The sequence below is a fragment of the Ammospiza nelsoni genome, chromosome 1 (assembly GCF_027579445.1).
Source record: "Ammospiza nelsoni isolate bAmmNel1 chromosome 1, bAmmNel1.pri, whole genome shotgun sequence".
In the NCBI taxonomy this organism is placed as follows: Eukaryota; Metazoa; Chordata; class Aves; order Passeriformes; family Passerellidae; genus Ammospiza; species Ammospiza nelsoni.
In genome coordinates, this window is record NC_080633.1 from 111,905,701 (window position 1) to 111,918,694 (window position 12,994).

The 12,994-nt window shown below is 40.6% G+C and overlaps 1 protein-coding gene across 1 annotated transcript in view; it reads left to right on the forward strand.

Annotated features, from left to right (window-relative positions):
* The first annotated feature begins 760 nt into the window (after positions 1-760).
* The window catches only part of SPIDR (scaffold protein involved in DNA repair), a 194,478-nt gene continuing 182,244 nt past the window's right edge, over positions 761-12,994 (forward strand). The window contains exons 1-5 of the mRNA XM_059471467.1: positions 761-801; positions 7,371-7,526; positions 8,432-8,510; positions 10,024-10,209; positions 12,836-12,993. Coding sequence (XP_059327450.1) covers positions 781-801; positions 7,371-7,526; positions 8,432-8,510; positions 10,024-10,209; positions 12,836-12,993 — 600 coding nt within the window. The 5' untranslated portion in view covers positions 761-780. The remainder of the gene's footprint in view (positions 802-7,370; positions 7,527-8,431; positions 8,511-10,023; positions 10,210-12,835; position 12,994) is intronic.

A 12,994-nucleotide genomic window follows, 5' to 3' on the forward strand; every position in this document is an offset into this window, starting at 1 on the left:
AGCAGTTCCAATTCCAAGTCAACATCTCGGCACTGACATTACTCTTTTTTTGCCAGTACATTTATCGGCTTTTTGCTCAGGAAGTTTTAAAAAATTTTATTTTAATGGTGTCACAGTAATATTTTGCATCAAGTGCCTTGTGTTTAGACATTACTTGCTTGGGTATCTAGGCAGTGTTTCCATCCCTGTTCTTTCTTTCCTTGCGGTGTTAAACACTCATTTGAGATTTACTTCTGAGTGAACGCGGATATCACGAAGGATGCATGAGTGACCTTGGCTATAATGAAGGATGCAGCGGCGAAACCCAGGCGGAAAAACTTCGCAGAGAAGGGCAGAGCTCAGATGTCGCTCTCCACACCACGCCCTCAAAAATCAGCCTCTGCTCTGGGCAGAGAACAGACGGCCCAGTTCACGGAGGAGCTGGGGGTGCTGCCCCCTCGCCCGCAGCACACCCAGCTCCGCCTGGGCCTCGGGGCAGGTCGGCAGGGAAGGCAGGAGGGCGGCGGGGCCAGCACAGGCCGGGAAACGCCGACCCGCTCCCGAGGAGCGCTCCCGCACCGCCCGGCACCACCGGGGCCACCGGCCCGCCCCCGGCGCGCGCGCCCCGCCTTCCCGGCAACCCCGCCCTGCTGCTACGTCACCCCTGCTCTGCCCAATCAGAAGCCGCGGCCCCGGCGGCGCCAAAGCTGCAAAGGGCGGGCGCGGGCCGGGGGTTCCCTCGGCCCCGCCCCCGGTGCTCCCCCGCCACGTGACCGGGGACGCGGCGCGGCGCCGGGGGCGATGCCCGGCGGGAAGGGGAAGGTACCGGCGGCGGGACGGGAGGAGAAGGAGCTCGGCCGGGCCGGTCAATGCTCTCTGGCCGGGCTGGTCAGTGCTCCCGGGCCGCCCCGCAGGGCCGAGCCGTGCCGCTCCCCGCGGCGGCCTTGCCGTGCGCCCCGGCCGGCCGCGCCTCCCGGCCCCGCAGCGAGGGGCGCGGGGTGGCTGGTGGTGGTGTTGGTGGCGGCGGCAGAGGAGCAGCAGCAGCAGCAGCCGCCGCCGCGCTGTGCCCTCGCTGCCCGTTCATATCCGCTCCAAGGCGGTGCTTGTGCCGGGGACCCGCCACGCTGGAGCGCGGGGCGGGAGCGCGGGCCCTTCCCGCGGCGCTGGTGAGCGCGGTTGCGCAACACCGACAGTGAGATCCACCGCGGCACGGCTGCACCGGGGCAGCGGCGAGCCCGGCCTGCTCACTTGGCCGGCGGGGAAACGTGCAGGGAGAGTAAAACTTGAGAGGAAAAGAGAATTGTGGGAATTGGCCAGTACTGTTTTGAGCAGCTTCGCTTCCTTGTCTGGGAGCGGAGGGAGAAGCGCCCCGTGCTGCTTTTGTATCCCTTTCCTTTGGTGATTTGCTTGGTGCGTTGGATGTTCCCCGCAGAGGGGCCATTGGGATGTGCTGGCTGTGATTAGCCGTGCTTAGGCTGGTATTGATGCACTGCTGAAAGCGGGACTGCAAGTGTTGTTTGACATATAGGGCTGGCAAATTACAGATCTGGTTCCTAAAGAAGTTTATCTATACTGGTGTGCACATTCAACTGCTTTTTAAGTATAAGCCCATTTAAAAGAAATTTTAATGGAAGAAAATGTCAACAGCTTTAAAAATCCTACAAAAAAAGCTTTAAAATAACCTACTATATTTCACATAAATTAACCTGTAAATTGACACTACACATGTTTTCTTCTGAAAGACTTTTCATTCTTGCCTAGTGAGAAAATACACACTTAAGTGAAACAGGATTTAAACAACTCTTGTTGCAATGTGGTAACAGCCTGTGATAATAGTAACTCCTTTTGCTAACAAAGATAATGTTCCTTATGAATGAAAACTTATACTGATCAAGGAAAAATAGAGCACTTGCTGGCTATTAATTAAATTTATTAAAAACCCGTGCTAACCTGAGATGTAACAAAAATGTGTGATACTGTTATTGTATCCTAAACACTTTGGATAACTTAATTTTCTGTAAGCATTTCTAAAATACTTCTTTAACTGCCTTCATAGATTGCAGATTTCTCTCTACTTGGCACTAGTTATTAATACAAAGTATACTTCAATAATATCCTTATTCCAGGAGAGTTTGTTTTTTTCAATGTAAGCATATAGTAATTTATGTTCTTGTTTAAAAAAGAATAGGTTTTAAAATCCTGTCATTCAAATGGTAATCTTATATATGTTAGTATAAGTCATTGAGGATAGTATTTTATCTAGTGTAGTAAAAATCATGAGCACCAAGAAAGGTTTTGAAAGAGTGTTTTAAAAATTTTGGTGTCACACATCAATAGCAATGGGAAAATTATTTTAAGATTTTAATTTCGTTTTAGTAGCTCTTTACCATGAGAGTAGGAGGCGGTGTGGTATGGCAGGTTATCAGTGCTGTCATTGACTGTGATTGTACAGTATACTTTTTTGTTTCATGAAGGATTACAACTTGATGAGGACTTTTCTCGGGACCACATGTGTTCTTGTGAGTCAGCTTTGGAAAATATGCATACTGATTTTCACAGGAGTGAAAAAATAATCTTCACTGGAAAAAAATACAAACCATGACTTTAAGTCTGTAACCTTTATTTGAATGCTCACTTGAGAGTTTAAAATGCAAGGATGTTTTCATATTAAATTAGAACTTTTCTTTTTATCTTGGCATTAAAAGCAATAGTTACACTTTTAAGAACTCAGTATCATGAATATGGTGCTTTGCTGAAAATGAGGTTTCTGTTGTCAGATTTGGTTTTATACTCTCTTGAAATTGGAGTTTTGAAGGCCATCGCAAGCTGAAGTGTTTTAGTTGGAGTATTTTCGTGTGAAACTGATGAGAACAAAGGTGAAAGATGAGGATGGCTGTTGGTCAGTGTTGGATATTTGCATACTTCTGCGTGATTGCCCCTGTCAGGTTTGGTTTTTTTGTTTTTTTTAGTATGAAAAGTCTCTGGCAAGTAGAGCTGTGATTTTCAGTACTTTTTCATTCTACTCTGTTCAGGAAGACTGTAACAGTTGTATTTAATAATTCTGACTGATGTTTAAGTGACATGACTAATTTTTGGATTTGAAGGCCAGCAGCAGCAGGAGCTTATGTAGTGAAATGTTTTATCACTAGTTTTCTCCTTCAGCTTATGTTGCTTTTTGTGTTAGAGAAGGTCAAAGAAATACCACTTGCATATGAGGTAGATAATATATTGGGTCATGTGTTCCTGGGGGCTCTTCCTGTGTTTTTGAAGTAGCCATTACTCCTTTAGTTATTTAGTTATTTCCAGTGAGATAAAGGTAAGGTTGCTTGCCATGCCCTTTATGAGGAGGGCTTGGCCACTAATGCCAACAGGAGTAACTCAATTTTTTTTCACTCATTTAGAAGGAACTGCTCCATTGACAAAATGCAATGCTTTTGGGAGCAGAGGTCAAGGCAATTTCTATATGACATAGCCACCCTAGCTTCCCCTTTGGAACTCAAAATTTCAGAGTTCATATTTTGGCTTCTGACACCTTACCCAATTTACAAGGTTTTTTGTCTGACTCTGTTTTGTAATAAATCTTTATTTTGTGATGTACATGCAGGTCTACATGCTATATGTAGAGCCTGATTCAGTGATTTTTTTTTAATTCCAATACCTTGTTTCTAGGCACTTCATGCATTCCTTTAATAAATTACACAAGTTTTTTGTGTGCCCAGTTTTTATTTCAGATTAAAAGAAAAGGTTTATTAACCTTATGACTCAAGATTAAAAGAACTCACAGTTGTTGCTGCATTTCTTTGGGGGCAGCACAGCCTTCAGATTAGCTGAATTATAAATATTTACTCCTGAGAATTAAGTTTCTTAAAATGTTAGTTTTTCTGCTGCTGTGAAGCAGGCTGGAGCAGAAGCAAAGAGCCTTTAAAACTTGCCATTTCTGCATGCCAGAAGATGTATTGCTGTGACAGAAGTCCTTGGACACCACCCCTCTGTGCCAAGGTGGCTTTGCTGGGGAAGGGTGACAGTGCTGTCCCCAACATTGGCACTGTTCCCACCGTGTCTGAAGGCAAAGAGCCAAACAGAGGCCCTGCAGCCTGCTGGCCCTCTCAGTAACTGTGGATTGAAGCTCTAGGTTCAGTTTCTTGAATTCACATCAATTATTTATATGGAGAGATTTAAATTGACAAGGAGTTTGGGATCCGGTAATTTGGCTCTGGAGGTTTTTTTTTTTGTGGTGGTGGTGTTGTTTTCTTCCCAGTTTTTAAGATGATTTAGAATGTGGGAAATGGTGGCAAGATATTTGTATTAAAAATATGGAACTCAAAGCCACTGCTGTCAGTATCAGCAATCATAAGTCCTTCTCTTTTGTTTTCTTCCAAGTGGAGTCTGCCAGAATTTGCAGTAGCTGAGGAATATCTCATGTAAAAGGTGTATTTCTTCCTTGGTTTGGGACTTTGGGGACTGTTTTCTCAGTGCTTGTAGTGGTCATAAATTTCTGTGTGGTGGTAGCAGAAACTCTCAGATTTTCTTGAGTCTGGGGAGCAAGATGCATGGTGAAACAAAGAGCTAATTTACCAGAACTGTCCACAGTACTGATGGTTCTTCAGGTTGTAATTAAGCTGCCATGGTGACAAGCAGCTGCTGGACTGGTTCCACTGATGCTTGTATCCTTTCTTGTGCTGCTGCACCAGTTGTAGATAACAAGTGCTTCTTCCCAAAGAAGTTTTCTGTCAGTTTGGTTCATCATTGCTGTGTCTGCACAAAGTCTGGTGAGTGCAAAGTGCTGGGAAAGGAGAAGGGGAAGAGGAGACTCCAGTTGTTTCTGGTTTGTCAAGGAACCACCTGCCCTGAGACAGCTCTGTAGTGCTGCTCTGAAAACCTGAGCAGCCCTGGCTTTAGTTGGGGCAAGGAAGTGCAGGGTTAGATAAAACTCTTCTGCTGTTAAGTCATCAATTATGAAAAGTCTCCTTGTCTGTCACAACCATGACTGTCTAGTACACTGAATTTCAGTTGTTTAAAAGTCACTTCCAATGCAACTTCAGATTGGACACTAAATAGAAGTGTAACCATCTAAGCATAAACCTAGGTATTTGTTCTACTCAGTTTGCTTTTTTAGCCTTGTCACCTGTCAGCACATCCTTTCTATTTGCATCTTAACCCCTCTTACTTAGGGAGAGGGAGTTAACACGTAGCCTTTATCCTGCTGATTTTTATATGGTGTCCCCTTCCCAAATCTTGGCAATTGTGCAGCAGTGGCTGTGTATCAGCTGCCAATTTCTGCTGTTCATCCCCTGCCTCTTATGTCACACTCTTTCTTTCCTGTGTTGGTATTGGACAGCACTGAGAAATTGAGGTTTGCTGTCTGTAAGCAAATGTCATGATTTTAGGAATAGCATGAATGAGAAGCTTAACAGGGAGTAACTCCCTAGCTCTATGTTTATTAAGCTTGCTAACAATAGAAGTATATTCCAAAGCCTGTTTCATGCAACTCTTTGTGCATGCAATTATGTGCACTTATTTTCACTTATTTGCAACCATTTCTGCTTTTAACTGACCATCAGAAGTGCTGTCCTGTAAACTTGCTTGCAAGCTGTGGTGCTGCTGTTGGCACAGACGTGTATTCCTCAAAACTGCAGCATCCCATTCAAGAAATGAGCTTTCAATGAACTGTATTTGATACTGTAAGTCTTTGCAAAATATATCTTGCAAAATCTTCTAGAAGCTACAAAACACCAAGCATGTAAGCAAGACTGACTAAGGTTAAAAGCAGCACTGACAAAGGTTAAAAACCTTCAGAAGCACTTGCCAAGAGCCCAATGCAGAGGTTCCTGTCTAAGCACTGTGAAAATTGAGGCTTGGGCCAGCATCTTCGCTGGGAGGGAAGCAGCATTTAAATTCTCTCTGTGTCATAATGTTAACCTTTCTTGTTAAACTGCTGTAGTCTGCTTACCTGACATCGTGTCCTTACCAAAGCACTGTTGATTCCAGATTTAATACCGTGTCAGATTCAAGATTGTACCTTTCATATGTCTGTGGGAGTAGTTATGGGGACAGTTTGACTTTGGTGATAATGAGTAGGTGCTTTGAGGTGTAAATAGCCCCAGCAGTTTTAGAAGAGGCTCTAAGCAGGGTCAGTTATCATCAGTGGAAACTGCAAAGTGCATTTGCTTTGCTCTGTCTTCTTACCGTGCACAGCAGGACTGTGTGACTGGAGGGGTGAAGTAAGATGCTGCTCACTGTCTGCTTTTGGGAACTGCTTGTTTCATTCTCAAGAGCACTGAAAAACCCTATGGAAAGCAAATATGCATTTCCATTTGTAAAAAGTGCCAAAGCTTGTGTTCTCAGGCACGTGGTGTGATTCTTGGGTCTGTGCAGGGCCAGGAGTTGGGCTTCTGTGATAGTTGTGGTTCCCTTCCAACTCAGAATATTTATTCTGTGATTCCACTTTCTGTTCTTTTGTTGTGCATATGTTTGACATGTCTGTCCTGATTGACCAGCCTGGCAGAAAATGTTTGTGCTGATTAACTTAATTTTGGAGTAATAATTATTTATACATAGGAACTGGAGTTGCTTGAGAGAAGGCATATCAGAAGAAGACAGATGTAGTTAGATGATATAGTCAGTGCTTTCTAAGATAAATTTCAGTAACACAGTAGGATAAGATGATTATCGTGCTCAAATTCAATTTCTGTGTGTAAACTGGTGTTGAATCTGAGAGACAGCTTTGGATGTGATAACAGGCAATTCTCTCATCTTCAGCTATTTTCAGATGTTACAATCTCTTGCATGAAATTAGCACTGATGCTAATCCTGTTTCGTGACTTATCTAATGCTCCAAATGACTTCTGGCATCCCTTGTAAGTGGAGGGAAACATTTTTGGTGGGGAAATCGTTGTGGAAATAAGTGTAATTCTTACAGCTGAAAGAGCCTGGAGTGGGTTTTTTTTTTGGTTGATTAGTTATTTTTAATGGTGAACTGTATAGTGATACCTAGTGTGACCTCCTGCATAAACAAAATTAAAGCACAGTAAATATGACTTTGAAGGCATTATGTAGTTAAAGTGTATTTTAGCGAGCTGTTCCTGTGTAACATAATATTTTCAGCTTTGCTGAGCAGCTATCAGGTATTATGGGATGTAACTTAGACCAACAGAAAGTGTATTTATCAAAAACTTAATTTACCCCTGACCTTGGTGATGGTGTTATTATTTAGAGCTGCATAAAAGATGCTTGCAAATGTTTGAGTTTTTTTTTTCCTGAGCTCATTAAAAATTGGAATTTGTTTGTAAACATTCAGAAAACACTAGTGGCAATCTAGAGTAAGTAAATTTAACTTGAAATTGATTATCTCTACCCCGTGTTTTTAATGGGTTTGTTTTTCCTTTCTCTAGCGGAAGAGACTTTGGAATGCAGAACGCACACCATTCCCAGATGAGACACCCCTAGGTCTGAAAAAATCAAATCTCAGGACATCAGTGTCTGCCTCTTCGATTTCCAATGCGTGGCTTAGGTGTGGGGATGGTTTTGAGAGCACTTCAGTGCTGGAGGTAAAATGCTGCCTTAGCGGTGTAACAAAGAGATGCAAACTGACAGTGAATTTCCATGCTCGAGTGGATAATAAGATGTTGCCTTTTCTTTTGGTGTTGTTTCCTGACTAACAGCATGTTGTTGCAACTGTCAAAATAGACAGAAAATGGAAAGCACAGTTACATAAGGACATTGTCTTAACTTGTTAGTGTAACTTGGGGGGCATATGTTCATGTGTTGTGTTCTAGATAGCACTCATCACTTAGAAAAATTCAGTAATATACGGAAGGATGCAAAAGTAATTTTACATTTGGGATGGAGTGCTACATTTCCTAAAAAATATGGAACAAAAATGCCGTAGTTTGCATTTGAAGAGTTTTTGCTAGACCTAAATAGTGTTTGTAATAGTGAATTAAGTGTAGAAAATCCTGCTCGATCAGCCAGATCTGAATGAAAAGTATTTTGTGCTGACCCAAGCTGCTTTTCTGTTTCTTCTTCTGGTACTGAGCAGTCACAGTATCACATGTCTTATGGGATATAGTAAAATCAGAGACAGGGCAACCAAGAAATTCTTTCTGTAACTTTTCAAGAGGACACATGCTTTATCAAGCATATTGTTACTGCCCACTTTTGACATTTTAGTGCTGAAAATACTGGTTCCTGTTCTTCTCAAGGTCACATGTGATTTCTGTCATGGTCATAGAAAGTTTGTATTTTCCAAATCTATGAAAATTCAGATTTTATGTTACTATTCTCATGCTTTAATACTTCATTATATTACAGTCTTGTAAGAGATTTTAAATTTAATTTGATATTGGTCTGCTAAGCTTTGGTAGGTGAGTAACAACACCTTTAAATATATTGATACATGTTAAAATTATTTTTAATGTCCTAGTGATTAAATCTCTGTCTCTTTTTAATATAGTCCCAGAGGCCTTCTAATAAGAAATCCAGGATTAAGAAGCGTCTTGGACCGCTGTTAACATCTGCTGAAAGTGCATCTAGTATGTTTGGATTATTTGATGTTAACATTGTCAGACTATTGTTACTTTATTTTGTTCTGTATCGGGTAGAAGTTGGCTCAAAGTACTGGTTGCTTTCTTCTTCTTTTACTGTAATTAGAAGCTAATTTTGATAAGACCCACAGTCTCTCACTGTTGTTGTGGGGCTCATCCATTCCCCCATAGTGCCAGAAATTTATTCTGCAAAGCTGCAGGCACTCAGCTATTGCTGTTGGAAAGGTGAAAGAAGCATCACTAATGCTGTATATGGTGTGTATTATTAAAGGGATGGGATATTTAAATGCTCCGCATTTTATTAGGAGGGAATGAAAAATAGCCCTTAGCTGTATAGTTTGAAAGTGAGATTATTCTGTCGTCTTCTAGACAGACAAGCAGGCATGAGAGCACATATTTTGTAAATATGAGCAATAGGTAGAAAAACAGAGTTTTATCAACCTCCCGCTTTTACAATCTCCTGTATGCCCCCAAGTTGCTTAATATTGGCATTAAAGAAAAGAACTCTAGTCAGAATAAAGAGGAGGAGGACTTACTGACTCTTTCTAGTTCTTTCCTCTTTTTTTTGAGCCCAGAGGAAAGGAAAGAAAGAGGGGGTGGTATTTTTCAGGTTCTATTTCCTGCTTGCTCCAGCAGCTGTGCTGCTTCTGTTGGATGTAAGTAGGTGACCTACTGGGCTTTTTTTTTTTACCTTTTGGGTTCTAGCTTTTCTGGATTTCTAAGAAGAACCTCTCTGTGTTGCAGGAGATGTGGTGGTATTTTACTCTTCTGGGCCCTTCTGCCTAATTCCAAACCCCCAGTAATTATCTAAATTTTCCGTTTACTTATAACATTTTAGTAGTGGTAGGAAGTGGAGAATTCTGCCTTCCTAGTTCTGTATGCTCCATGCTAAGCATAAATCCTTTTCTCCTTGATTTTATGATTAAAAATAATGCAGAAAGGTATTTTGAATTAAAATGTCTTACTTCAAAAATGCACCAGCTTCTCTTTGCAACACCTAAGAAGTTTTGGTTTTTTCCTGAAAAAACTGAAAGAGAAAACTGAACAGTAATCTCTACTGATGGAATACTTTTATTACTTTGTTACTTGTTGGATGAAGTCGGAGAGCTCCCAAACCCAGAATTCTAAGGACAGTCTTGCTTGAAAGCACTCAGCATTTTACAAGGGTACATGTGGGGGAGTGGAGGAGTGTTAGGACTGTGTGTAGGGGGACTAAATGTCAGACAGTCATGACTTGTCCTCACGCTGCTGAAGGACACAGTTGTAGCCTCATTGTATAAAATGAAGTGTTTGCATTTATTGTGGAAAACTAAACTGAAAATAATGTATATATGAATAAAAAATACATGTGAGTTAATGCTTAAGTATTAATCTCTGAGGCCTAGTAACAGATTTTATAATTTTGCCCTTTAAAAATAGTACAGTTTAATTTTTAATACTTTTAAATTTAACAAAACTGCATTTCTGTAACAGTCTAACATTTTGAAATGCTTTTTCCTAGAAGCTGCTGCTGCTGAAAGTGCTAAGGAAGCTGAGGACATAACATGGACCTCTAGTGGCAGTGATTTTTCAGATGATGGAAATAAAACATTGATTCCAAGGTTGGACAGCAAAAAATGTGACACTTCCAAAACGGAGGAATTGCCTAGCAGTTGTGATTTATTGTTAGAAGACAGAAGTAGTGAAGGTAAGTTCAAGTGCAAGACCTAACAAGAAACCTTCTGTCAATTTCAGGTGCTGTAATGAAAATATTCTTGAGGTCATTGTGACAAAATGACATGATCCATTCCTATTTTGGTTAGATCAGTTGAAGGGGTTTTTGTTTTTTGGGTTTTTTTCATAAATTTCATATGGATATAGAGTAAGCTTTTAGAATAAGTTATGTACAAGAACTTTAAACCTTTGAGTAAAGGAACACAGTTTTCTGCATCTACTGACAAGATGTGGCAGACTTTGCAGCTGCAGATAGCATCATCTTGGGTGCCATCTATTTTCATTTCAGAGCACAGTATTCCTTGCTTCCCCTGTTAGCTGCACTATGTGAACAGCCATGGGTTTATTTCTTAGAACTTGCTTTCAAATTCATGGACCAGGAAATGACAGAGGGGAGAGAAATTGATTAAAAAGTGCAGCTGAAGACAGAAAAATTTTATATGCTCTATTGTAGAAGTGTTAACTGGGATAATGTACAAGTTGCATTAGAACTTATTAGGAAGTCTTTACAATGTAAAATAGGTTAACTTTGTAGTACTTCAGCTAGATCTGAAATATTACAGTTAGACTGGATCCTGGATGTCTGGCAAAGCATTCAAATGTTGCTGTGAGCTGAGCAAATAGATTGACTGATTGATGACTTTTTGTTTCATGTGTGGCCCTGGTGAAATGTGCTCCTTAGGTTTAAAACAAAAACGCAAAATCTTCTTCCGTTCATCTATATATGCCAGTCATTGGCATATCTGATGGCTATCTTTTGTAATTCCTAGTAATTAATTTTCTTCTTTTTGAAAAGGAAAGACTGTTCATTTTCTAAACTGCAATCTGATGCTGAATAGGAATTTTTCTAACCTACCATTAATATAATTTACTTGTCCTCTGCAAGTATATCCTGCAGGCTTTAATCTTCCTTTTTTTTTTTTAAGAGACAATACACAGGCATATTTTTATGCTTATAAGATAGCAAAATTTGGTTTCTCTGTGTAATTGAAGAAACCCTGATGTGTTACATATCTGCTTGAAGGTTACTGAGAAAATCTAATAATTGTCATGTTTTTCTTCTAAACCCAAAAATATCCTGAGAGCAGTGGGCAGTAAAACAACTGTAATTTTCATGTTTTTTGAAGTAACCATGATATACACTAATGTTAGCATTGTACCCAGGGTGCCTCTATGTGTGTGTGCATATATAGGTACAGTTGTAGGTGTGGGGAAGGGAAAGTAGGGAAAAAGTATTTTTTAGAGATGTTCCCTTTCAAGTGAAGTTCACTTTGAGTGGCAGTACTTCAGTGTGACAAGATAAAATGGATTGCCTTGTATTTCATCAAGGAATTTATTCTGTTGTCACACAGCTTCAAATGAAACCTCTTTGCTTTACTTGGTTGCTGATGTCTGTGTTTAAAATTTCTGATGAAGCTTCCTCATAGTCAGAAACAGAAATGCATTTGTGTGTGTAATAGGAGGCAGCACTATAGCTGTGTGTTTGTCTGGGTGCCTTCAGAGTCTGAAAGGTAAGTGTAGGAACTAGTATTTAGATTACAGTAGCATTGCCAAGTACAGAAGGTACTGCCACAGTTCCATGCATATGTACAGATGCCTGGAGCATGGTGCAGGTGCCTTCTTTCTCTGCTGCCTCTCCCCTGTATGTGACTATTCCAGTGTTAGAAATATGGCATTTACAAAAGCAAAAAAAGCAACTCTCCCAAAAAGCTTTCATCCCTTCTCCTTTAAACACGCTAATTTATGCAAAACACATTGACGTTATCTCTCTTAGTACCTTGTGGCATTTGGACCTAAAGGATTGTGAGGGTGTTACTGCAGCTCAGGTCTTCATGCCCTTCAGTAGATCCTTGGAGTTACAAATGGACTTTTGGAGTTGCATTAAATACCACTTGGTCCTGATGGTGGTGGAAAAATGTTCTGCATTTCTGTCTGCATCTCTTTGTTTACTGCCATTGCATTGTGGGTTTGTTTGGGGCTTTTTTTAATTGTTGGCTTTTTACCTCCATCTTTTCTTATTCCTGTTTCTATCAATTTGTCCTCAACAGTTCTCTCTTTGATGTGCTTATAGAGATTTGATTTGCAAACCTGTATATTTAGGCTTGGTGTTCTAGGAGGTGACTATTTCAACTAACTTTTTCATTCCTCTGTGAGGATTGCCACTAATAGCAGATGTTAGTTAACATTGTGTAAGGCATTTACTTAAAACAGTCAATTCTGAACAAGTACACATGGAAAATCCAATGCAGCTGGGCAAAAAAATACCCTAACTAAACCATGGAAAAATTAATAACAACTACACTAAAGAGAACACCCTACCTACCTGTGCAGTTAAGTGTACCACCTCTTTGCAGATGGTACTTTGAAATATTTTTCTTTGTATGTATGTAATTTTTATCCTTCCTCACATAACACTTTTGGCTAGTAGGATTTAGATTTTGTGAGACACAAAATGCTTAAACATAAACATCAGTTGAGCATAGGTAAAAAATAATGTTGCAATTCTTCCCCCAAGTTCAGGATGGCTGTAGTGTTAGTCTGACTTTGTGATTATGACAGACGGTGATTAAGAAAATCTTTTTACCTATCTTCTATTTTAGATGAATTGAAGCTTATTGACTGGGAGAAGGATACTGATTCCACCGATCAGTGTGATGGGTCAGAAAAAGAGGACAGCTCAGTAGAGATATCAGACTCAGACTCTTGCACAAATACTAATTCTCTGCCTGTCAAAGAGGAGAACGATGAGCTTTGTAAGG